The sequence below is a fragment of the Anas acuta genome, chromosome 1 (assembly GCF_963932015.1).
Source record: "Anas acuta chromosome 1, bAnaAcu1.1, whole genome shotgun sequence".
Classification (NCBI taxonomy): domain Eukaryota; kingdom Metazoa; phylum Chordata; class Aves; order Anseriformes; family Anatidae; genus Anas; species Anas acuta.
The window spans coordinates 180,510,349-180,537,784 of record NC_088979.1 but is presented as its reverse complement, the minus strand read 5'-3'; the positions used below and the strand labels follow the sequence as shown (position 1 = coordinate 180,537,784).

Genomic DNA, 27,436 nt, shown 5'->3' with positions numbered 1-27,436 from the left:
TTTGTAGGGTGCAGACAGATGTCTGGATGGCTTGTGTCTCCGAAGAATAAGGCTGATGCTCTCAGGCTGTTGGCCATTGGGAAGTGCTCTACATAACCCTCTTAAAATCTTTTGGCATCTGTTTTACATACCATGTACTGCAGTCATTCAGAGGTTCCCGTAAGGCTCTGTTCTGCAGCTGCTTGCCCTTGGAATCTCCCTCAGCCCCTGCCCTTCTCTGTCAGATCTTTCTGGCCTCTCTTGCCATTTGGACCACGTTGCCCAAGAAGGTGAGAGCATCAGACAGCAAAGCTGAGGAGGCTGGACTTGCTGAGCAGTTACTTTTTGTTTGCTCTGACGTGAGAGTTGTGGTTTTTCCTGAGTCTGGAAAAAGCGTGTTATCTTCTGGGAGAAAAGAAAAACGCCTGGGAGGAGAGAGCTAAAGCTTGAAAATAGATGTTTATTAAATGAAATGCAAAGCACGTGAGTGATGATTCATTAACAAGTGTAACTGATTCTTCAAAAATTGAATGATATTTAGAGTCTTGTAGACCAGATTTGCCAGCAGCTGGAACATCCCCCACGCTTTCATTTTTTCTTCACCATATTGCATTTTCTGACTCCAGCCTTTGTCTGCTTTTGCCATTGCTTTCATATACAGAATGCTCTCTTGCTTTCTCACTGTTTGGAAATTCAGAAGAAGCCAATACTTATAGTACGTCGTGTGAGGGGATATACTCGTTGCCTAGAGAAGAACTTAGACTGTGAAGTGTCCTCAGGTTTTCCAGAGCAGTAGCATCTAACCAGGCTTCTGTAAGAACAGACTGAATAGGGTCTAGACCCAGTAAAAGGAGTGTCACGTAATACAGAAACCAAAACGTGTGAGGAAAGAAAAAGGTGAATTAAGCCATTCTTATGCCTTTCTGATGAAATTTGGTGGCTGCAGAGCCATGTCTCTGTTGTGTTTTCATGAGCTGCCTAGACTCTTGCTTCCAAATCATACTTCCAGGCTGCAAACAACATGGGAATACCATGAGCAGGATCTAAAAGAGTGAGTTGGGATTTTTTTAGGTCTTTGATTCTCCCAGTGCTTGACATAACAGCCCCCTAATTTTACAGGTTATAGTAGTTGAATGCTGAGGAGGCATTGAATAAGTCATTGGCAAAAAAATTGCCAAACCCAGCTGTAGCAGAGAAAAAAAGCCGTGTGCTAATACTTCAGGAACATGAGCTATAAATAGCTTTGTAGTATAGTTACTCTTACTGCCTTGGCTGCTTGTCACAAGAGGCTAATAGTGATTTGTAGGTCAATAAATATCCTAGGTCATCAGATTTCTGTTAGGGCTTCTGCTCTTAGCTTAATTTCTGGCATAAAGCTTACACTAGAGTTTGAAAGGGCATCTGTGGAGGATTGTCATGGAGTTTTTGCATCTGTGCCAGCAGGATTATTACGATGGTAGGTAATAGAATATGGAATATTCACGTTGCCCTGGCTGTTGCAGTGAAGACTGCTGAAGCTGACTACATTTTTAACTCTAGTTTTCTTTTTCCTTTGCTAATTGTATCTAGAATTGGTTTCTTCCACTGTGAAATATCTCTGAAAAAATCCATAGTCTTGGAGATACTTTGGAGAAGAGCATTTACAATAGGGGGACTGGAGTGGGAGGAGGAGGAGGAAAATTTTTGTAAATTCCCACAATGTACTGTTTTCTGAAATGTGGAGTCATTTTTTGATGGTCCTGTTGCCATGTTAGTAGCCGAAATAGGTTAGTTTTCACGAGTTCTTTTCACCTGTTGCCCAAAAGCATAGACAAGTTGCAATATTATTAAGTGATTAATTGCAAGCATCGTGTGGCATATTCAAGATAGAAAAAAATAATCTCTGTAACTGCAGTGAGTCTTGAATTACGTCTCTGCATGAAATGTGCTTCATACTTTATATCCTTCCCTGTAGTTACCCACAATTGCATCCAAAAAATCTATGCTCTGCAGTACAAAAAGCCATAAAAAAGATTCTGTGAGGGAGATACTTCATATGGTGCCATTCACTACACTCAGAACAGAACATGAATTGTTAGGGGAAAAAAACCAACCAAACAAACAAAAACCAACAACTTTTTAAACTAATGCAAAATATCTTTGATTTTTGTCATAATGATTTTCCACTTCATAATGATTTTGCACTTCCTATTGCTATTTAATATGTATCTAAATGATGGAAAACATTGAGAAAGAAATGTGTTCCTGTGATGTGATCTGTGGTGGTAGTCTTTTGCTTAGTTTGGTAGAGGAAATAGAATAGCCAAAAGCCTGTCATAATTTAATTAGGATAAATTAATTTTATAGTTCCTTTTTTTAAGCCTTACACAGAGAGGGAGGAAGACATTTTGGGCATATGCCAGCGTGTGTATGCTCTGCATATGGAGCACTGACATGTGGAGCTTGTACCCTCTTCTGTGATGCCACTGCTGCGTGCAGGAATTTTATTCAGATTAAAACTTGTGATCCATTTAGACAATCCACACAGATATTTCTAAAAATAGTTTTGAATTAGTTTGATATTTTTAATGCGTATCTGCAAATAGCGTGTATTTTTGTGGTGATTTAACAGGTTGATAGCGTTTATGCAAGTAGATATCTGAATAACTATCCGAATAAGAATAAAACCTACAATTTCAGTGCCAGTCCCCATTTTTTTTTTTTTTTTAGTTCTTGATCATTTGAGAATTACTTCTTTTCTGTAGTTGAATTTTTAGCATCGTTGGATTTTCATTCTGTTATCTTGCTGTGCCTTTGTATTATTATATGGGAATTTGCTGGAGCAGTGGATTTATGGCTGTCCAATTCTTTAACAAGAAGGGGTGTTATAACTTGTAGTAGCTGTGTGATCTTGCAGTGTCTTTGCACTTATTGTGAGTGTTCACTGTGATAGGTTTCCATGCTATTGATGCGTCTTTTCTGCATCAGCGGATTCAGGGCAGGATGAGCATGTAAACTGTGGTCACTTTTATGCCTGCGTCACATGAAGAGTGTTCCAGGAGAACAGTGTCTCGTTACAGTTTAGGGAATATGCTTAATGTCTTTCTTGGCCCTTCATCCCCCTGTCATTTCCCCATCCCTTTGAAGGTAGTTTTCACAGAAATTACTTTGTTTTTATTCCCACTTACTTTCTGTTTACTGTTTTGCATAAGAAAGGAAGAGGAAAAGGATTATTCTGAACTCCATAGCTCGAGTTCCTTTGTGCCTGTCTCATGAGTGATGTGCTGGAAAAGTACAGTTGTTCAAACCTCCACAGGCCATTAACGCAGCAGCTCTCTATTCTGGGGACAGAGCTGCATACACATACCCATCTGTTGCTAGAGGATTCCAGGTGCTTGTGCAAGGCTCTGGGTATTAGGAGAGATGCCTCTGCTGGAAAACTACTGCTTTACCGAACTGCTTTGTTCCTTTCTTCCTCCCCTGGGCCAGTGTCAGTGAGCAAATTAAACGAGGGAGTTACAGGGGAACCAGCTCCTGCTAATTGACAACATCCATTTGACACTGTGGGGATACTGAAGTTTAGGATCTTGGCCACATGCATGTCCCTGGCTTAGAGAGAAGCAGTGTCTCTGGTATTCTTTATTTCTTTTTTAAATAGGGAAATATTTTTACTTTGATTCATTACTCTCAAGGGTGTTTTCTACTGGCATTTCAGTCATCCATCTTTTCTCAAAACAACAACATTTTAGTCTTTTCGTGGAAGTCCTTCAGTGAAACCAATTCAGCCAGATTTGTAACAGGATGAAGGAGCCACCTCTATTTTTTGACGGTTTTGCATAGTCTTAATAGGGCAAGAATGATAGTCGTTACCCACTGCCTGCAGAAGACAAATGTTAAGTCTGTAGAATTTGCCATGCAAGAGGTCTAATTCTTGGAGTGATCATGGCTTTACATTATTGCATGTAGATTTTTTTTGTGGTGACTTGTAAATACCTTTAAAAAACTGCTCAATCCTTTCTGTGCCTTCCTGTCTCCTGGCATGTCCTGGAAGAGGGGGAGAAAACCAAAGGTAGAAGGTACCTTGGCAGTGACGCTAAGAGTGGTTTATGAGGAAGGTGGGCTGGTGAAGGTAATATTGGTGACCTGGGGGCATGGGTTTGGGTGTAAAGCATGATGGTGTTCCACAGTGTGTTCGTCTCCTTTACAAAATGTACCACATAGCCTGTAGAAGCAAGGAAGAAATATTAAACCTTGTTTAGAAACCAAATCCTTGTATTTGGCAAAAAGTAGGAGTGTGTAAATGCAGAAAGATGCATTTAACATTGAGACTCCCTTGGGAATTCCACTGGGGACAAAGAATAAGCATTTAAGTGAATAACTCCTGTATTTGGAAGATGGAAGTTAGGGGTAATAAATTTATATAATGGCTCCAGAGGCTTTTTTCCCCCACACAAATTCTGTAAGAATTACTTGTTCTTCAAACCATTAAATGTAGAGAGCTATAATGTTCCTCTTCAACAGCACAGTGAAACTGAAGCTAGTGTATGAGAGTTTGGTCTGCCTGCAGTTGCTCAGTTCCTAGTGTATCTATTCCTTCATATCTGTAAATTCTTTGTCATTTGTTGTTTTTTCTCTTATGGACAGAAGATGGGCTTTCTCAAGACAGAAGGCTTGGTTCTACAGCGCTATGACATGTCCAGATGTAGCAAGAGTAAGAGGAACTCAATTCTTAGCATACCAGAAATGGTTTCAGTAAATCTGGATAAACAGGCTATATTCAATAACTGGAGAAAGTAGTGTGTTTTGGCTCTTCTGTCTCCAGCTGCTACCAGAAAGTGTTTTAACGATATGCTTACAAAAATGAGGAAATATCAAATGTTAAGGTTTGTGAATGAATGACATGTTACCAGGAGCTGTAAATTAAGCATTTTCCCGAGTATGCCACATATACACACACAAATGTATCACTTTCACTATGGTCAGTGAGTTTTATATAACATTTGGGGATAGCAGGTAGTCCCAGACACATTATTGAGTCACAGTTTAAAACTGCTGAAATTTTCTTTGAGAAATGAGAACTCAAATTCACTTTTTACCTAAACATTCAGTTGTTCTCTCTCTCAAAAATGTCAGTGTTACCCGTAATGTCCTTAAGTCCTTTTCCAAATGAAGTAAGAGCTAAAGCAGGTGGCATTCTTTCCTTCTTTCAAAAAGAGTACTTTGCAAAATAGATTTCCATTAAAAAAAAAAAAAAAAGAAAAACCACCTTTGCTTAAACTACAGACAGTACAGTAACAGTGGATAGATTGTCTACAAGCTTACGAATTTATTTTTTACAGAAAGCATAATTGTTCTTATGAAGTACAACTCATTTTTTCTTGTTTCAGACCTTTGCAGAATGAACATACTGTTTTTTGCAAGTTTATACTGGAGCTCTGTGTGTGCTTAGTGTTGATTTGTCAAGACACACAATGTATTATTCAGTGACAATGACTATGAAACTGCAATGTAACATGGCAGAGACTGATAAAACAGGATCTCTGCTTTCAACACCATCTTTGTAGTGCACGCTTTTATAGGATGAGGATGTGAATACAAGATTCTCTTGAAAATTCACGTTGGTATTTTTGCATGCACCCTCTTAATTTGACTGTTGTGACTATCAAGATAATTCAGGGAGTTAGGTTTGATCAGAAGTAAAGGCAAGACACTGTTCATTAGCTGCAAAGGTGAATCATACAGTTCCAGACCGGGTGTATGAAAATGATCTTCTACAGAAGAATATTAAATCCTAACACTTGTGGATTTATATTCTCTATTTGGAATAAAACAGTTTGTTGACCTTTTAATAGGAAAAGAAACATCACCTTAGTACATATTTGTGTTTTTTATACCTTCCTAAATGCATTCCAGAATGAAATGACTAACTTAGAAGCATTTTGGCATTTATCCTACTAAAGAAATCGTATATTTCTTCTATTCTGTTTTATATTTTGATGGTGTTTCTTTGTGCACGTGTACTAATTCAGTACCTCTTTAAAAAAAAAATAGATGAGGAAGCTAACATGGGGCACAGGAACTTCTAGAGCACTCTGTCAAAAGTCTCTGCACCTCTGTCTCTGCTTTTGGCACAAGAATAGGGGAGAGGAAGAGAGCTAGTAAAACAGTGAATCAGAAACAATAGAAACAGTCAGTCTCATGGGAGAAATTTGAAATCATAGCTTCATTGTTTTCAAATTCCAAATAAAATTAAAATCCATTAAGACTAACTTTAAGACTGAGAACAAGGTGAAGGTCAGTCCAGTGACGTGGAAAAATGTTTGGAGTTGAGAGTGAATGGAACTTTGCTTTAAATAAATGGTACGTGAGTTACTCTTAATTTCCATGCTACTTCAGTTCAGGAGGGCTTTGTTGATGCTATATAGAAGTTTAGTGTGATTAGGAAGAGTAAAAATGTCAGCTTTTCGTAACAGTCTTAAACAAGTCCTGTACAGCTTCTTCATTTGTACATTTTTTTTCTATTTTAAAATAATTCAAAGATGAGATCTTGTAGTAGATAAATTTCAATCCATATTAATAACTATTTGTGCATTTATGCCTGATCTCCAATACTTCAAATAATTTTAAGAGCATAGCTTTCAAGAACCCTTATTTGTGTTAACATCTTGACAATACTTTTAATTATTTTTCCCCTACTTCTGGCTATTAACCAAGGAACGTTGCTTAAATGAGTAAAGTAAAAAAAGTGAAGGGCTTTCTGAGGTGAAATAAGATTGTTTTCCCCATTGTAATGTTTCATATGCTTCATGTTAAGTCAGTAAGAAAATTTACATGACTTAAATCTTTAGAAAGTTTGCTTCATGAATCTTTTAATATTTTGTTAACAAACCATGTATTTCAGATTCCATGTCCTCAGTCATGTGAAATATTAGTGATGTTTTGAGATGTCCTTTAATATTTTTAAGTCTTTTTTTTTTTTTCTTCAAAATTAACATGAATTTCAAAAGTAACTAAGGCCATTCTGTTTTCTGCAGTACTTTGGAAGCTTGCTTGTAATATTCTGTGTTGAACTGGCCTGTGGTGTTTGGACCTATGAGCAGGAAATAACGGTGAGTCAGCAAAGGAGGCTGCATTTTTTCAAGAGAAGAAAACAAAGATTTCCATTAGATAGCTGTTTTCTAATTGCTGTAGTGTTTATCTTTGTTCATTATTCTGACAGTCTAATTTCATGTGACTGTCTTTTTTTTTTTAAACAGAATTCTTCTGGAAAGTCACGTCTGTCTGGAAGGTCCCGTCTGGGTTTCTCCCCACCCACTCTGTATTTGAGAGACAAATCTGCAGCCCCTGATTTATTTAAGGACTTTATTTTTAGTTAATTCTTGCTTAGGCAGATTCTCATTGAAGCCAGTGGAAATTTTAAGGATTAAATATGATCTTCAGTTTTTAAGATAAGTATTTTGAGGGAGGAGATGTGAGAATTTGTAGGGATTTTGCTCTAAAAGTTCTTAATGTTTTAAAGAAAAGCTCAAGCTCAGTGTACTATATTGTAAACAGTGTGTACTTTCACTAAAGAACTTGCTGCCTTCTGAAATCGCACTGCCTCCACAAGCTATAAATACCAGTTTTAAGCAAAGCATGTCTGAGCTATAAAACACTCTTCTGTAAACTTGTGAAGAGGTTTTATCTCAGTCTAGTTTGTGTAGCTGTACTGTCATGCAGGAAAATGGGTAGGTGTTGAGCAAAAAAATAGAATGAAATGTTGTTCTGCTGGCTGCTACATCCTTTTGTCTTGCATTCAGTCTGGTACATTTATATGAATAGCAAGACAAATATTTTTCTGTGAGCTGCCAAAATATGCCCAACATATTGGTCTTTTCAGCAGTGTGTAGCATTTCATTGCTGCAGTAAGACGGGAGGGAGCTTTCCTGATGTTTACACAGTACTGAGATTAGAGGAATTTCTGGCAGATTTGAAATCTGAAGTTACGTGGCAGCATTTTGCATCAGAATTCATTCCCTTGCTATACAGATTCCAACAGGGTGTTCTAATGTAACAGTGATTAAGTCTATCTCTTTGCTTTAAATGTCAACTCACATTGATGCGTTTTAAAACTGGGAATGCAGGTGAGAGGCGTGCATCATCCTATGGGCACAGCTGCCCTCTCCAGGGTTTTGCCGAGGTTGACAATTATAACTAACATCTTCCCACATAAATCTTGTCGGTGGAAGCTGCCTGGAATGACATAACCTTCGGTGTGCCAGTATGTGCCTTCTCCAGCCTTTTCCATTCAGATAGAAAACATGAAGCTGTGTGTGTGTTTTGGGGCAACCCCCAAACTATGGGGGTAACTGTTCAGTTACCTGCTATGCGACTGAAACTCTAACCTGGAACATTTTGATAAAAGCCCAGATACCCATGTTAGGCACTGATGACACTTCTTCCCCCCAGAAGAACCCATGGCTTTCCCTGGGCCCATCTCCCCTTAACAGCACTGAACTCTATGTCTGTGCCTTTGGCAGTGGGTCACAGGGAACCCAGTAATCCATGCTCTTCCAGGTTTTCCTCTCTCTTCCAGGAATTCAAGAATATGAATGTGAACTTTGAACATACAAATAGAACAGAAAAATATCTCTTTGGAAACTGCTTTTCTATTTGTCTTTTCTTCCTGTCTTTTATACCCATTTCCTTATCCTCTGAAATACTGTGTATCCTCTGAAATACTGTTTTCTCTTTTCATCTAATTACCTTTCCTTCTCCTTCTTTGTGTTAACACCAGTGCTCCTTGTGTAATGAGATGGGCCAGACTCAGGTTACCTGCTACTGACACCCGTAGGAAATGTGGTGGTTTGGAAAAGCACAGCTGTTTCTCAGTGATTCTTTCGTACCTGTGCAGGTCACTTCCCTGCAGTATGCTTTCTCCTACTCTGCTGCATGGAGATGAGATGACTGCCTTGTATCCCCGGGGAATGGCTCACTGTCATGTTGGTTTCAGTGTAGCATGAAATCACAAGAACCCCTTGTGGATCTCTGAGAATCAGTTAGCATTAGTGTAGGTGGGTGTGTGATGTTGTCAAAAACGTCACTGAGGCAGAGCCACCTCTGCTAATCCAAAATGGTCTTTCTTTGGCATATGGTCAAATCTGCTGTAAGAGCCCTTGTATAAACAATTTTCCTTCTAGCTCATGATAGCTCTCAGCATGAAGTGTGCCTCGTGACTATTTTTTCCACCCACAAGAATGAACAGCCACTGTTGGTTCTCAGCTCAGCATTGGTCAGGCCTCGGTACGTATTAGAAAAATAATCCTAACAAGCAGATCTGAACAGCAAACTGCACTTTGTGTGCCAAATTCAAACCCTTGTTTCTAAATTTTTGTTTATTTACATGCTGCATGAAGGCGGTGTTATACAAACTAAACATACGCTGCACAGTCAAATGAATGCATCTCATGGTTCTGTGTTATTGTGCAGTACTATGCATGTGAGCTGGCAGGAAGCTGCTTAGCAGATACATTGATGTCCTCAGTTTGATGTCTAGATATTCTGGTAGTAGTCAAACATACAGATTCCAGACAGTGTCCCTCCTTAGCTCCAGAATTCAAATTGCCTTCCTACAGTGGGTTTTAGTTTGATTTGTTTTGTTTTTAACTTCCATCTCTCACTTTCTGATTTTTTTCTTCCTTCTAGTTGTTTTCATAAAGGACACCTTTTGTTATGTGTGTAACCTAGGACTGTATTCAACTCAAGATAATAAAACAGTCTAGCAAATAAAATCTTAATTGCAGTGATATCAAGTATTATCCAAAGAAAAAAGAGTACATTTCTCTTTACACAGCACTGAAAATCAGCATTGAGTACAAAAGCAAATTATTTTATTATAGTGACTAGTATAATGTTTGCAAGTATTCTGTGATATTGTTTTCATAAGTATTCTTAGTGCTGTACTGCTACCATATATTTTTCATGTGGACGATGATGAATTCAAAGCTTTATAGCACAAGGAATAAAAATTCTGCAAAGTTTAAGGTGTGTTAAATTTCTGGGTTATTATTATTAATATATTCATGATATACAAAGGACAAGGACCAGGCTTCTTGGAAAGCATTGTGATTTTCTTTTTCTTCTTAAGTTATATTTATTTATATTCACACAGTGCTATTACTGTTTGCTCCAAATTGAACTGGAGAGCTCGGTCATAGCCACCAGAGTAGCTTGGCTCCCCAGCCCTCCAAATGAAAGCCTGCATTGCAGTTGTGATTGCTTTCACCGTGACTGTTAAGGCTGGTGGGAACAAGGCAAAACTCAGCACAAATGGTATGCGTGCCTAGAAGGGCAACTATGAAGTCTTCAACTCCTTGTTTCAGTTTGGCACACTGAAATTTGTGCTGGTAAACAGGAAGTCAGTTTCTTTCCTTGCTTCTTAACTGCCCAGTGCCATAGTGTTTGCTTACTTTATTTCTAACAAATTACTGATTAGGGGTTGTCATCTGATGAGAGCACCAGCTCCTCACTTCTGAGTAGTCAGGTTTTAAAAAATGCTTTAACAATTATTCTTTCAGATGAGAAGATTTACAAGGCAATGAGTGTGTGTGAAGAAAAATTTCACAGGTCCTCATTGTCTAAACTTGTTACTGTTCTTAATTGAGCACATTCAGGATACCTGTGTGCTCAACTTCAGTCAAAGCCAGAAAGCTACTGGAAAGATGATCAGGGCAGAATTAATCTCAATGTTACAAATTTAAAAGATAGTTATTTAAATCTGCGTTTGTCACCATAGACATTGAAGAAAGTGAATTTGGGGCTTCAAGGGAATGATTCATCCGCCTTGTGTAAAATATTTATCTTGCAATGAGATGAATTGCCCTGGACAGCTGCCTGTTTCTTTGTATTGACTAAGAAGGCAACAAGGAGATAACTAAATTGGAGCAGACGAATTCCATCCCTGATGACTGGGATGGGGCTTGGTTCAAGTTTTATGCCAGATAAAATCTGGTAATAATATAATCAAATTGTACACAACAATCTTTGAATCTCTCAAAAATGCGATAGCTCCTTTTCAGTGTACGCTACATTACTAGAAAAAGATCCAAATAACTTTTTCCTGCTATTGTTATAAAGGTTTATAAAGATTTGGTGTCACAAAAGTTGAAACATTTATTTTTCCTGTTTTATTCGAATACAGAGTTGTTTTGGTTATTGCACTTAAAAGATCTTGGAGTAGATGAAGGTTCTCGGTTTGGAGCCACAAGCTAACTGGCCTTCTGTTGTGTCAATCACTTTTCTTTCCTTGTTCTAGGTTCCAGTACAATGGTCTGATATGATCACTCTGAAAGCCAGGATGACCAATTATGGCCTACCTAGATACCAGTGGCTGACCCACGCCTGGAATTTCTTTCAGAAGGAGGTAAGAAGATGGTTAATTCATGAACTGAAGTAACACATGTTTAGTGTTATGTATCTGCTAAAGGAAAAACGTTATTTTTAAGTGAATAGATGAATGCAAGTTAAATGAAACCCCGTGTAGTGACAATGTCTCTTACATCACTTGATAGCCAGCTTTTGAGGTTCTGTAGGTCCTAAAGACACTATTTTGTATATTCTACAACTTGATCTCCTGTTTTCTTAGAAATTATATTATTTACATGACATACTGTAGCTTTGCCTAATACAGGTAAGTTCATGTGTATCCATGTTATATAAATTTTAATATCAATATGTTATAAAGACCTGCACCTCAAAAAGTAAATTTAAAAAAATGACAAGTGTTTGGTAGCTTACACTACTGAACTACTACTACTACTACAAAAGCTACCAATACTAGTAGTGGACAGACATGACAACCTCAAGAGCTTATTTCTGTTTAGTCATATAAGTAATTCTTAATATCATAAAAGTATCCAGCAGTTCAGGAGTCGGAAGATTTATATCTAGTTAGTGTGTAATCGTGGTGTTACATGAAGCTTAATTCAAAATAACAATCAGAACATATTAAAACTCTCTTTGTATATGTCAAAAGTAAGAATGTTACTAAACTCAATGAAAGTGCTAGCACAGTCTTTTTTTCTGCTAGTAATGTTATGATACCAACACCTTTTAGGATTATTATAAAAGTTAAGAATATGGCTTATATAGAATTGAAATTCTTCAGGTAAAATAAAACGAACAATTCTATGTTCTATTTTAATATTAAGCTATGCTCCCCTTCCTGTATGCTCTGTTAGTTTCGTTTCATGGAGCTGTCATGTATAAGAACCGTAGTTACCTGGACTTGAGTGGGACAGGAAGCTTCCAAAAGGATGCCAGTGCTGTCTCTTTTGCTGAGGTTAGCAAAAAGTGATCAGGGTTTTTATTTCCTTTGACCAGGAGTCAAAAAAACAAAGGAAAAAACTGCCTTATGTATTCACAGCTTTGCCCTGTAGCCTACTAAAATTCAGAACTATTTTTAAAGAATGAAGTATTATGTTACAAAAATGAAATTGCCCAAGGTAAAACCCATTAACTACAAATGTAACTCATGTGCAGGAAGAGAACTCTTTAAATGCCTGTCATTGTGCTGCCCTTGTTGAAATGTTTAAGTCTATTGGTGTTGCACAGATTTCCTGTTTATTTAAACATTTCGTAGCTGTGCTTGGTTAGTCTGTATTTATACTGAAACCTAAAAGAGAGAGCGAGGACTACATGCATTTAAGCCCCTCACCCTTGCTCTGGCTATTCAAGTGCTACATTAAACAGTAATCCTTCATATGTAGGTAGAACGTGTGTCTGTTCTGTAGCCTGAGGTAACATAATCAGATGGTCTTGAATTCCTTGAACAGAGCTAATATTGTATCTTGATTTAAATGCATAGGTTGATTAAATAAAAAGCTGCCTTTTATGGTCCTGGTTATAGTAGTGTCATAATAATGGTTTTAAGGTGAATACTAGTAATAAAACATCTGCTTCTTTGCTAAAGAAGCCATGCCTTAACTCTTCTAGGGGAGAAGAATTTCTTTTTTACGTTAAATTTCTGATGTTCTAACTGTGACCAAAGGAATTTTGAGAAAGTTTGAAGTGAATTTAAGAAGGCTCTTTTACCACTGCTACTAAACTGTTGAAGTCTCATTTTTGTTCTGCCTACTCATAACTTAGATGGTGAATGGGTGAACATGGTATGTATTTTATGCCTGAATGAGCACTCTGCATGAGGCCCTTCTTTAGTCAGCATTATGATTTTTTCCAATTCCTAAAAAGTCAGCTCTGATCAGCTGTGTGCTCTTTCTTCTGTATTATTTAACATCTGAGAGAGACGGGAAATGTTTTTCCCACCACCGCTGCCACCTCCCTTGCTGGTCTAATGCCAGAGTTGTGACTATGCTAAGGAAGGTGGGAAGGGTTGTTTCAAGGCAGGAAGGAAGAACTGGGGTTGGGGAAAAAAGACTCGATAATAAGGAGACAGTTCAATGAGGTTGACTTTATGGTTGCAATGATAAAAATTGGGGCGCTAAAGCTGTGCTGAAATTCAGAAATGGAAGAAGTGGGATATGTAAGAGGAGTGGAGTACAAGCATTGTATCTGGGCACTGATCTGTTTGAATATGACTGAGAAGTGGATTAATCATATACAGAAGTCTGGCTGCGAGGTGGGTAAATGGGGCAAATGTTCTCAAGTCCATGGGTCTTTGCTAGATGAATTGTAAGCACTGAGACTGGTACTGGAGGACATTCAGACGGACAGCACCATTTTGTTCCTCTTACAAGGCCTTTTCTCAGTCATATCAACTCCCCATCCAATGCTGAAAAAAAATCTGACATAGCTGCTTCAGCTGTTTTTTGTGTGAATGCAGCTAGGAATGTGGTAGGCTAGTCGTTTGGCTTTAAATCTTCTGGTGTGCTCTTCAGAGAAGACAGGTTGTTAGTCCTGGTGGTTTTTATAGCCAATTATGGCTCATCTGCTTTGCAGCCAGAGTTCTCACTTTTATGATTGATTCTGTTGCTGTGTTTTATTATTATATTTTACTGTGATGCCCTATTCTTCCATTTACATTTTGTTTTTCAGTATTTGTAACGTCTCTACCTTTTCTCACTTTTTAAACTTTTTTTTTTTTTTTTTTTTTACTATTTTCAGATAAATCTCTGCTGTATGCTTTTTCTGATCTGTTTTTCAACAGATATGTCTGTAGCTGTAGCCTTGCAAGAATAGTCCTTACTAGTAAGACTGTAATAATCTTTTCGTACAATTTGCTTTAGCCACAGATGTGGTTGGTCACTCTTTTGCCATGAGATTATCATGCGTTAGTCTACAGTAATATGGATAGCAAAACTGAAGGGCATGGGAATTTCTGCAAAGCCTCCTTTGAAGGAACAGTGGGGTTTTAAAGGACAGAGCAGTATCACTGGCTGTTTCTGAAGTGTTCATTGGTCACTGCATTACTTCTTTCACACCACTTTTCTGTCAAAGCAGAGGAATGTACCTGAAAGCTCTTGTTTGTGTTTTAGTCCTACTTAAATATTTCAAAACGTTTTAATAGGAATTTATTTAACTTGTTTGATGACCTACTTTTGTGAAGAAGTAGCATCATTATTGCTGATCTTGGTTAATCCTTCCTTTGCAGTTTAAATGTTGTGGGGTGGTGTACTTCACAGACTGGCTGGAAATGACAGAGATGGACTGGCCACCTGACTCCTGTTGTGTCAGAGAGTTCCCAGGATGCTCTAAGCAGGCACATCATGAGGATCTCAGTGACCTTTATCAGGAGGTAAGAATAAAAATATGGGTATTTCAGATGGCTTTGTGCAGTCTTCATGATCCAGTTTCTTTTTTCCGAACTTTTTTTTTTCTCTTACATTGCAGCAAAAAGGTTTGCAGAGCAATTCTTTTTTGTTTGTTTGTTTTGTTTTGTTTTTTTTTAAAAGAAGTTAATGTTGTTAATGCTGAGGTTTTGAGCATCTGCTGTCTTTTTTAATGAAGACCTCCAGAGGCAGCACTCTTGAAGCACTACCTTCCTACCTGCACACCTTCTTCTCTTATAGATGTCAGAAGGTCCTTTAACTGTGGAGGCAGACACTGAAAATCAGGAGCACATCTATTGACAAAGACACTGAGATTCTCAGATCTTTTTTCACAGTGTTTTTCTGAAGAGATGAAGTAAATTAGGCATGAGGGAGGATATTTTGTTTTCGGCATGTTTTTTATAGCCAACTGCAGCTCACCTACTTTGCAGCCACAGTTCACACTTCTATGTTTGATTCTGGAAAGTGAGAGGAGAGGACTTAAGCAGAGGTGTTCAAGCTGAACCAAGCACCTCAACAGGCAGTCTGGTAGTAGTCCAACACTTACTCCTTGAGTGCCACCAATATAGCTTAGGTAATTCCTGAGCCAAAGTTACTGTGAGATATTTTTCTTTCTTTACCTTGAATATTACTTTTACAGGAAGGAAGATGAATGGCGGTACTTAAGTGAGCTCTTCTGGGTGTGAAATTGGGAATGAGTCCATGAGGAACCAGGCCTGGAACAGAGAACCATGCTGGTTCTTTGCTGTGACATACAAATCGAGATCAATACTAGGACAAGCCCAATCCTTGAAGGTGGGCTTCCATGATGTTGACAAAGTTCCCAATCATGATTTTTCCTAGAAACTAATTGATGGTATAGTTTGACATTTAGATATATAATGTAACAATTTCTTCAGTTACTTTTGGAGAATAAAAATAACAGCTGTTAGGAAAGATTTTTCAACTCCTGAAACCATCCATTGTGTTCCAAACTGTGTTAAATGTCAAAAGTGCTAGATTCAATTTGAAGTCTCTCAATAAAAGTAGGCCGATGGAGGAAGAGAATCAGAGACACAATAGAACTAACATGACAAGAAGTCAAGTAGCTACCAGGATGTGTGAGAATTAATAGTGAAAGACAATGATGTTGTGGAGCACAAAGACTAAATTAATACCTACCAGATTTGCAGAGAGACTGCCTGGCTTTTTTCTAACAGAAACCTGAAGGGCACATTTACAGTTCTTCTTCTATTCTACCCTAGATACCCCAGTGACTTTGTAGTTGGATTAATCTCCTATTAAAAAAATAAATAAACACAAACACACGTATATTTGGCTTTCTACTGCAGAATCTTTTCCAAAATGGGACAGCCTTTATTTTGTTTCACCAGCCACAAAAATAACATTTTGCTTTCTGAGTTATGTACAGTGTTTGGTTGGCAAAACTGTTTTTTTTTTTTTTCCATGATGCTTGTTTGTGGGTTTTCTTACAGGCTTGTACTATATCCTTGTTCTTGTATTTATCACTGTCATGCAAAAACAACTTTAACTGCAAGGCTAATCTGTCTGACTTCTGCTTTGGATAACAGAAGGAGGAAAGCTTCTTTAGAAAGTGATTTAAAACAAATTTATGTAGTCTGCTGATTCTAGAGGGAACCTGATGAGATTAGCCTCGCTAGGCTAAAATTGGCTTATGTAAATATCCATTCTGGTACTTCAGAAAAGTCCTTTGCAGTATTTCAGAAAACTGAAGTTTAGTTTGTTGGCTGGGATGGATAAAATTTTGTTGTAGCTGTGCTGTAATTTTCTGCTGGGATCTCTGAGCTCTCTGTGGTCTCATTTGGAGTCCTTTGCAATAACAATTTCTGTTGAAAGGATGGTGGCTTACTTGAAGACTTGCCTGAAAGTATTTTTGACAGGAATTGTGCTCCTGCTGCTAGATTTTGAAAGCCTTTTCTTTCTTTCTTTCCTTTTTTATTTTTTTTTTAAATGTTGATCTTCTTGAACTGCATTTATTCTGACAAACCCCTCACCTTTGTACAATTCATAGAATAAGAAAGTCTTAGATTGTAATTGAAATGGGAGAGGACTTCTTAGTCCTCATGTTTAGGAGGTTCATTTTGTTTCAGTTTGGTCTGAGAACAAGGGGAAGTCTGCCAGTCTTGTAAAATAATTGGTAGGATTTGATAGCTTCAGAAAAATCAAAATTGCATGTTAATTTTTACTTTTTTTTTTTCCTAGTGTAATTTTGACAGTCCTCAGAACTTGTATATATAACAGATGTTACATGTGCTTGTGGTTTATCAGTTCTCTGCTGCTCTGAGAAGTGGCTTATTTATTTAAGCCACTGATTATTATTCTGATTATTATTCTGTTGGTACTGTGGTGTTGCAGTAAATCAGAAAACATGCTTTGTTTCTGTTTTAATACTGAAAATTCCAAATGGCTCTTAGAATAAACTTGAACCAGGTCCTTAATGCTGGTTTAGAGCTTAATACCTTAATAGCTCAGTAGGAGTTCGAAGCTAATACTCCTCTGAATGATCACTACAAAATTTTATAGTATTTATGATTTGTCAACAAGAGTTTTCAGTTTAGTGACAAAGTACTACTTTTGCCTAGGGAAGTATATTTGTGTACTCTTTAATTGCAGGCTACCAACGATGAATATGTTGCATAAGCAGAAATAAAATGAATTTGAGGATAACGGGGGTAGCTGGGTATTTCTCAGTTTTGAGGCTGATTATGAACCGGTATTAGAGCAAAACTGTGAGAACATCATTAAATGGAGGGCGGCAGTCTATCTAGATCGGGCATAATTTGTGTCAGTTATGTGTGTTTTCTGCAGGAGATGCAGGCATTAATGTTAGTGCTGTTTGTTAATGGATGTTTCCTCCAGGCAACAAATGAACTGAATTTGAATACTGCTGTGGTTGAGCATTTTTAAATTGTGACCAGCTTGTACCTTAATCCCTTAAAGTTATCTAAGTATTAAAATGCAGACAGCTTCTCCGTAACTAAAAACAAATTTGGAAAGTAACTTAATCACACCACTGTCTTTTAGCTGAAGGAAAAAAAAAAAGACACTAACGTGGTGATTTTTGTTCATCAAGTTCAATTACATAGCTTTTGCTATATATTTTTTTTTCAGATTTCAAAGAATCCAGATTTTCTCCTTGTTCTGTGTCTAAACTGTGTTAATTTATAAAAACATAAAAACACCAAGGAATCGTGAAGAGTGTAAAGACATTGAGATCCTTTAACTTACTCTGTAGTATGTTGATTTTATTTATATCCTAAATGAGAACCTGCTGACTGCAGTGTGAATTTTGTGTGTCAGGCAAGAATCAGGCCTTTCATCAAATAACTTCATGACTGAAGTTATATGAAGGAATTTTACTGTGACTGAAAAGTGTTGTTTATTATAGCCTGTCTTCAGATTCTGTCATTTTGATCAATTGCTTTCTTTTCATTGAAAAGTTACAAGATTTGTAGGAAGGACATAACCACAAAAATGGTGTTTTGAAGGTAATGCCCATTCTGATGGGTTCCACGAGGTCTTCTGCTGGGACTAATGCCTGCTGGTACTCCTTAGTATTATCCTATAATCACTACAACTCTGAATTTTCCCTTGCTGATGCTGTTCCTTTGATTTCTGTACTGTGAAGTCCTGTAAAGTTTAGCGTGTGCCAAAGTAGCTTAGGGCCCGCTCTTCAGAGTTTTATCCTTTCTAAGACGACAACTTTTCTGAGCAGCAAGTAGTGTAGCTTGTGTTTGCACTGCTGTCCAGTAGTCCCCAGAGCCAGCATCTCTTTGTGGATCCTTGCTGATCTACAGGGACTTGGGAGCTTTTCAGAAACCTTGTGCAGTAATTACTTGGTCACATGAGCAAACTGTGCAGCATGTGCTCTACATAAGAGATTATTCTTCCTAAATTTCCATTTTTTGTAAATGTCTGCTTATGGTATTTTAACATACTTTTTATTTTTTTCAGTCTTTTTTTTTTGGTGTAAATAATTATTTTTCTGTAAATAAGTGCTTTGGATTTGCACCTGTCCAATGGTAGGGAGAGGTGATGGGTATAACCATCTTCCTAATACAGCATGTGGGTGGTAAGCTCTTTGGAGAAGGGTCTAGTTCCCCACCTAGGTTTGTGTAGGGTGGGTAGTTACAGCCACTTTCACAGTGAGATATGAAAGAAAGCATGACAATAATGCTGTGAGGTGACTTTCAAGCTCGAACATCTGCAGAGTCTCCATGGGAATAGCAGTCTGCAGGATGGGTGTTGGTACTTGTATTGCTTCAGAGGTGTAATTAATTTGACTCAGCTTGGGGACCTGCTATGGCCAGGGGTGTTTCCTGGTGCTGCTGCAGCAGCTGGAGATGGTGTATAGGTGGGAAAGAAGCATGGAAACCACTATGCTAAGCCAGTTAGCCCTGGGTTGGATGGAGGACCCTGATTGTGGGAAAAATAAAATCCCAGCTAGTTGCAAATTTGTGCAGGGTTTGCTGCTCCAGCTGGATGCATATAACTGTGGGAAAAATGGGATTCATCCCTGGATACTCAAAGATCTGGCTGATGTTATCACAAGACCTCTCATCCAAAAGTCTTTGGAATCTGAGGAGGGTCCCCGAAAACTCTCAGGAAACTGGCAAATGTTGTCCCAGTTTTCAAGAAGGGTAAGAAAGAAGACCCAGGTAATTACAGGCCTGTCAGTCTCACTTCAGTTTCTGGTAAAATTATGGAGATTTTGGGAATTATTGAAAAACATCTGAAAGATGGTACAGGTCACAGCCAACATGAGTTCATGAGGGTAAAATCCTGTTTAACTAACTTAATTTCCTTTTATGACGATACCCATATAGATGACCAATGGAAGACAGTAGATGTAATCTTTTTGGATTTCAGCAAAACTTTTGATAGTGTTTCTCACAATAGCCTTATGGAACAAATGTCTAGCACACAAGTAGATAATACGATGGGTGAACAATCGAATGGTGGGTTGGGCTCTAAGGGTTATTGTAAACGGGGTTACATCAGGCTGGTGGCCAGTCACTATTGGGGTTCCCCAGGGCTCCATTTTAGGGCTTTACTATTTCCATAAATTACTTGGATGTAGGATTTGAACGTATACTGAGTAAGTTTGCAGATGACACTAAACTGGGAGGAACTGCTGACTCCCTCTAGGGCAGAGAGATTTTGACAAATTAGAGAGCTGGGCAATCACCAGTCATATGAATTTTAACAAGAGCAAACAGCAAATTCTGCACCTGAGGCAATTTTGGTTATATATGCAGATGGAGATGAGAGGCTGGAGAGCAGCCCCACTGAAAGGGAACTGGGGATTTTGTTTGACAGCATGTTGAATGTGAGCCAGCAGTGTGCCCTGGCAGCCAGGAGAGCCAAGCATACCATGGGGTGCGTCAGACCCAGCACTGCCAGCTGGGCGAGGGAAGGGATTGTCCTGCTCTGCGCTGGGAGGCCTCACCTCCAGCACTGTGTGCAGTTCTGGGCACCTCAATATAAGAAGGGCATAAAACCAGTAGAGATTGTCCAAAGGAGGGCTACAAAGGTGGTGAAGGGCCTAGAGGGGAAGACATATGAGGAGCAGCTGAGGTCCCTTGGTTTGTTCAGCCCAGAGCAGAGCAGGCTGAGGGGAGGCCTCATGGCGGCCTGCAGCTCCCTCACGAGGGGAGCGGAGGGGCAGGCGCTGAGCTCTGCTCTCTGGGGACAGCGACAGGACCCGAGGGAACGGCATGGAGCTGGGACAGGGGAGGGTCAGGCTGGGGGTTAGGGAAAGGTTCTGCACCCAGAGGTGGTTGGGCAGTGGACTAGGCTCCCCAGGGCAGTGGTCACGGCACCAGCCCTACTGGAGTTCAAGGAGCATTTGGATAGTGCTCTCAGACAGATGGCCTGATTTTTGAGTGTTCCCGTGTGGAGCCTGGAGTTGAATTCAATGATCCTTGGGGGTCCCTTCTAACTCGGGGTATTTTGTGATTCTGTTAGTCCATTTTTCTAACAGGTGAATTTTCGTGTCATTTTTCACAATATTGGTTTTGTCCTTCCCTACCAGTCTCAATGACTTGGTGTTATTTATTTATTTTTCTTTCTCTCCACTGAACCAATACCCAACAGACTTTTCAAAGACTTTAGGAAATTACTTTGTAGCAAGAGCTATACCTTGACTGGCCCTGCACAAGACAAGGTAAAACTGGTTCTTTGTGTAAACTATGCAAAAAATGGCAGAAGTTTCTGCTTTCAGATCAGAAATGAAGCCAAGTTCATTTTTAGAGTATAGTCTACAGATACATGAGGCTGGCAGAGTGTAACTAGCATAAATGAATATGCTTTTTGCAGTGAGGAAATGCTACTATTTCAAGAATGAAAAGCTGGAATAATGCTATATGATACTGTTACTACTCAGTACTAAAGAAGTTCTGTTTGTACCCAATACATTCTCAAAATTTGTCAGAAATCCTCCATTAAGGGTGTTTTTTTTTTCACTATTCCTTACTCAATGTCTGGAATGTAATGATTTTCCTACTCTATAGAGTATTTCTGCTGAACTAAAAAACTGGCATATGATGGATGCAGGTAACACTTAAAAACAAAAGGTGAGAAGAAACACTGATGAGGTCATGCAAGTCTGTAGATCTTTTGGGGGAGCCAGAAAAGCCAGTACTAAAACTGGCTAAGCCTTGGGAACTGCAAGCCAAATAATATTGACTTAACTTTTTTTTGTATCTATTTTTGTTTCATAGGGATGCGGTAAAAAAATGTACACATTTTTGAGGGGGACGAAGCAATTGCAAGTGCTGAGATTTCTTGGAATCTCCATTGGAGTAACGCAGATTCTGGCTATGATCCTCACTATTACCTTGCTGTGGGCTCTGTACTATGACAGAAGGGATCCTGGGGCAGATCAAATCATGTCCCTGAAGAATGATACCTCGCAGCAGCTGTCATGTCATTCTGTGGAACTACTGAAACCAAGCCTAACAAGAATCTTTGAACATACATCGATGTCAAATAGCTTTAATACACACTTTGAAATGGAAGAGTTGTAGGTGATGGAATTAATCTAAGAAGTTACAGGGGTTTTAATCATTTTTTGTTGTTTTTATTCTGTTCCATCAAGTATACCAAGTATACCAGTCTTCCTATGCTTCAAAAACCAGCTAATGATTGATAAAGAGGCATGTGCATTAAGAAAGATAATGAAATGTCTGTATTTCAGCCTCTTAGAAGAGCTGTATAACAGAGTTGTTCTTGTTTTTAAAAGGCATTCATTCTCTGGGCACAGTAATAGTTAACTTACTGTCACAAGATGAGTGATGTGCAAATACTGATTTGTTCACGTGTAGATAGACAAAACCTCTGCGGAAGCATCATGTGAAAGGAAGAAAGATACTTGTCTTTTGAAGAAATGACTGTGCTTTGGACAAACAAAATGTGACTTCAGCTAAAATTGACTTTTACATTTTTAATAAGCCATTTGGAAAATGTCTTAAAATAATCAGGGATCTATGTATATATAATTGTGTGTTTTTGTGTGTGCATGGATAGTGGAACTACAATTCAAGTAAATACTTGGATTTGAAAAATTGCAAGATCTGTAAAAAGTGCAAGATTTTCTTTTTCTAACAAAACCTTTATCTTAGCTATTGTTGTTAAAGATGTTCTAAAACTTCTATTTTTATCTAATGTAACTGTTTAATGTTTAAGTTTATTAAACGGTTAAATGTATTAAACAGGGATTAAAAACAAAACAATGATTTTGGACAATAGACTTTAATTTTCTGAGTAATTCTAGAGAATTTTCCTTTGAAACAGTTTGTTCTATGGACTATTTCTTAGTAAAAAGAAAAAAAATAAAACAACTAAACAGTCTTTCCAAAATGGGGATCATTATAGGAGTAGCCTATTTTTTTTATAAATAAATCTTTTCTCCTATCTGTGATTCCCATGGAGATGGAAACAAAAGACTACAAGGAAAATGCTCACCGTTCTGGATGCTATTGCAATAATTGTAAAAGTACTTAAGGAGAAATTATACTGTGGCTTGTACTTCATTAAGAGCTCTCTAGTGGCTTAAAATGCCAACTGGAAACAGCATTAAATGTATTTATTGACATGGGGAAAGTGCATTTTACTGTATTTTTATGAACAATGTTTATTTCATAGGATTATTTTTACAGTCAGCCATGCTCCTGAAATATATATTTGTTCCACTGAGTACAGTAGTTTGTGGCAAATGGGGTTTTTACATAGTACTACATTTTAAAAATTCTTTCATTTGTTTTGGAATTTGTAAGAGGAAAAAAAAAGAAGTAAGGTGTGATTTGGTAGACAATAAAATCACTACTGTCTTAAATTCCATAATGGCTTTTTCATTTTGAAGTCACAGAGCGTGAATGCTTTGGTGGGAGTTAGGAGGGTCCTCCTGCTAGTGTGAGTTAATTTGATGCATCTTTACCCATTCCACTTATTCTGTCATGGAGAAACTGAACTGTAAATTTCAGTTGCTTTTTTATTGCTTCTAAGAAAGCTTCCAAGGGATCATGAAATTAAGCTCGTCAGTTGTGTGGGCTGTTGTTTGTTTTTTAGCAGTCTACAAGTGGGTGTAATTACTTCACAGGTTATATTGCAAGCAAGATTATCTTTTGCTTTTGTATCTTTCTTACAGAGATGCTAATACTTACTTTGGGATTTAAGAAAAAGGGTAAAGGATAGAGCTCTCCAAATTTTGATTGGAATGACTTTGTCAGAAATACTTTTAGGTGCCTTTCAGAAGGTTTTATGCCCAGCATTACTGCACATATGCAGATTTTCGTCCTTCCCACTTCTTAGCCTGAGTAACATTTCTGTACATGTCTGTAGCTACAGAGAAAGTTCCACGTAGAAAAGGAGGATGTGTCTAAGAAGGCCTGAATTTTGGACTGCCACAGTGACCTGTTATGCTACACAGTGGATTGGGATGCCCCCAATTAGGGGGCCCCCCTTTATGTACTGGAAGGTTGCTGGAAGGTCTCCCTGGAGCCTTCTCTTCTACAGGCTGAACAACTCCAACTCTCCCAGCCTGTCTTAGTAGGAGAGGAGCTCCAGCCCCTTGATCATCTTTGTGACCCTCCTCTGAACTCATTCTAATACCTCCATGTCCTTCTTGTGCTGGGGGCCCCAGAGCTGCACACCGTGCTCCAGGTGGGGTCTCACAAGGGCAGAGCAGAGGGCAAGAATCACCTCCCTCACCCTGCTGGCCACTCTTCTTTTGATGCAGCCCAGGATACAGTTGGCTTTTTAAGCTGCAAGCACACATTGCCAGCTTGTGTTGAGCTTCTCATCCACCAACACCTCAGGTTCTCCTCAGGGCAATTCATTCTTCTCAATTCATTCTCCTCCCACCCTGTATCTGTGCTTGGGATTGTCCCAGCCCAGGTGCAGGACCTTGCATTTGGCCTTGTTGAACCTCGTGAAGTTTGCACAGGCCCGCTTCTCAAGCCTGTCAGGGTCTCTTTGGAATCCCCTAAGTTCATTTTGGGGAGCTCCTTTGCTAGCATGAGTATTTTATGAGTTTGTAGTCCTAACATTTGGACATTTCCTTTACTAGACTAAATCCTAGGCCACATAAGGCTACGAGACCCTGCGATAATTCCAAGTTTCAACCTTCTCTAAATACAGCTGTGCCTCTAGTCCTGGGCTGCTTTTACAGCCCAAGTTGCTTGGTGTTAGGCTTCACAGGTGGTTAAGAAGCACTGCCAGTAGGTGTAGTTACGGCAAGCAGTATAGCTGTCTGAACACGATGAGCTCACTAGGACAGGCTTAGGGGTTAAAGCTTCATCCATCTTAAGAAACATGAATATGATAGAATACCTTGTAGAGTCTCCTCAGATCTGGATTATGGCTCCTGAGCTGGGTTTGTGAGATACCTGTATTGCTGCTCTGCCTAAATTTTGTTTGTGCATCCTGTATATATATTAGAAATATAGTATGTTATGTATGCATAGTAGTTAGACGTCAACTTGTAGTGATCCTTTGCTTTGAGATTGAGGAGTATTTATGTACCCAAGCTGCCAGTCTGACAAAGGAGGTTAGAGAAATGAACCTATGCCTGAGGTCATCCAGAATGAGATGTGTGTGTTTAGGGTGGAGATCAGTATGCCACTGTTCATTAAGCCCAGGATTACTCCTACAGCAGTGTAACAGATAGTGGAGGTACTTATATAGTCCTTGTGGGGGTTTCCAGTCCTTAGAGCAGAATGGAAGCAAGATGTTGAAGAGCACCCTGAGAAACGGTCTACATGTGTCCCTGGGATCTACTCAGTTCTTCAATAAAGAAGTTCAATGCCTCTTGTTCAGTTCAAATGTTGAAAGGGATTTATCAAATCACAGCTAAAACATTAGGTCCAGGGGGTGGTGAATCCATACCATGAACAGAGACATTAGGGGTTTGTGGTACTGCTTCTCGAAAAATGATTTGGTGGGGGTTCCTTCATTATGGTGGGGCTCCTTTGATAAGGGACCAGTCTCCCAGACCAGTGTTTTTGGACTTCCACGATAACAAACATCTACAGTCTGGGTAACTTGTGCTTGGTACCCAGTTCCTGAGCCAGTCTGCATTCAGAATGGGGTTAGCTTAATTCAGGGAAAGATTTATGTGTCAGGAATGATGAAAGTATTCCTTTTCTGGGATAGAAAACTTCTATTTTGAGTATCTAACCCCATTTGTCAATCTAGGTCTTAGCTGTAAATTGGAACACTTTCAAACTTTTCTCTTTTTGTGTGCTCAGGCTATGAGGTGTCTATGTTTTTCTGGGACTTGTTAAAGGAGCCTTAAAATTGATTGACTGGGTTGCTGTAAGTCTATTCTTTTCCTGTAGAGCTTTAGGATACAAGTAAGAGAGAGGTTGCTTGGCAAAAGGGGAACATTTAGAGATATTTGCAGCAGTGAGAATTACTTCAACCTTTAATTTCCTTTTCCCCTTAGCTTTGCAGGAGTACTCAGGGGAGAATGGTGGTGTATTCTTTCTTCTGTGCAGCATAGGCTGTAATGAACCAAATCTTTCTTGTCACAAGAAGCAACTATGGAGCTGCTCCTTAATGTTTTTCACAGATCATTTAATGTGTTAGGAAATGGGTCACCCCCTGCCCACGTCAGACATTTCCATTCAGCCACACGAATCTCACACTTGAGGGAACTTGCTGCAGCAGTGAGGTTGAGTGAGGTTTACGCTGAAATAATTTGGGAGTATGGAGATACTTTTAGGAGACAAACTTCACTATTCCTGGTCTTTGGACAAGGTATTGCTTCATCCACCAGCAGGTCACGAGTCAAGGCTTTCTGGAAGACGTATAACTGCTTTCTGTTCTTTATAACCACCCACTTTGTAAAAGTAACCTGCAAATCTAAGAGAATATTATAAAGAATATATAGTAAAAACAGAGGCTGTTTGTGGCAGTGACTACACAACTTATAATAAGGGAAATAATGTAATTATTATACAGATATTATACAAATAAAACTATTTTTAAAATAGTTTTTGGGTTTTTAAAATATTTTTTTGAATAAGTTTTATTTAGTTATTTATTTATTTATCTCTAAAGCATTATATTTAATTCATGTGAATTATTGAAACAAAATTGTTTCTAAAGGCTTAAAACTCTGGTATGATAGACTTTGTTTTTTTTTTAACAATTTGTGATGTCCTAAATACATAAGAATTTTTATGCATCTGCTTGCTTTTTATTCAGCACTCCCCCACCTTCAGTTGCTTGTTGTGCGTATTTGTGCATACAGTGAAAATGGGTACTTGAAAAGTAAATAAATAGATAATGCAGGCAAGTAAGAAACTAAATGGTCTAGGTAATTAGGTATGTCTTACAGCCTTTGTCAATTTATCTATGTTGATGATGTCCATGACTGACAGCTATTCCAGCTCTCTGGTTATACATCATTCTGCTGTGTAGTTACCGCTCATGGCTGTTCCAGGACACCTGAGCATCAGATGTTTCTGTGGTCAACGTCAAAATAAAACCACGGTGAGTCCCAGTTACAGGCAAGAGAGCATACAAACTCCTAAGCGCCCTCCCAGTGCAAATCTTTACAATCCCGTCATTTTACTAATATATCCTCCTCTAGACCAATTTCCTTCTTGAACATCACCCTTTCCTGTTGGGAATTGGCATACAGGACGTGGACATGTACTTGTGGAACAATTGTTCCATTTGAGCTTGCTTTAAGCAACCCGGGGTAGGCCTTAGAAATCTCAGGGCCTGCTGTAGCTGAGCAAACCAAGCTGCCAGAGTAACTGTGAGAAGCTCCCATGGTAATGACTCCCACATCGCCCAATTAAGGAACTCAGAAAATACTGTTACCAGCAGCTGGCCTCAAGGACTAGGTCTACGTGACCACTAATCACAAAGGGGGTTGTTTTCCTGACTGCTAATCAAAAGGGGGGTTCTTTTCTTGCAGGTGGGGTTGTTTTCTTATAGTTGTTTGTCTGAGTGCTCTTGACCAATAATCTTGTGTGAAACACTGTCCGCCCCTGTAAAGTTCACTATAAAAGTTAGGCTATTCGGGCAATAAAAGGGAGCAGCATGATCTGACTCAACTGGTGTCTGTCGTGGTTTCGGCCGTGCTTCGCAACACTTTCCCACAGAGCATGTGCAGGTTGCAGTGTGCTCTTTGCTGCAAATGCATTCGCTCAGCAGTGGGTGTGTTTCCACAGTGACTA

The 27,436-nt window shown here is 38.8% G+C and overlaps 1 protein-coding gene across 3 annotated transcripts in view; it reads left to right on the top strand.

The window, feature by feature from the left end:
- Positions 1-23,087, top strand: part of TSPAN12 (tetraspanin 12) — a 46,743-nt gene extending 23,656 nt beyond the window's left edge. For 2 of the 3 annotated variants that reach the window (XM_068669574.1, XM_068669573.1), the window contains 4 exons: positions 6,993-7,067; positions 11,252-11,359; positions 14,546-14,689; positions 21,467-23,087. In XM_068669574.1, coding sequence (XP_068525675.1) covers positions 6,993-7,067; positions 11,252-11,359; positions 14,546-14,689; positions 21,467-21,772 — 633 coding nt within the window. In that variant the 3' untranslated portion in view covers positions 21,773-23,087. The remainder of the gene's footprint in view (positions 1-6,992; positions 7,068-11,251; positions 11,360-14,545; positions 14,690-21,466) is intronic. The other variant, XM_068669575.1, reaches the window with a different exon arrangement.
- The last annotated feature ends 4,349 nt before the right edge of the window (positions 23,088-27,436 follow it).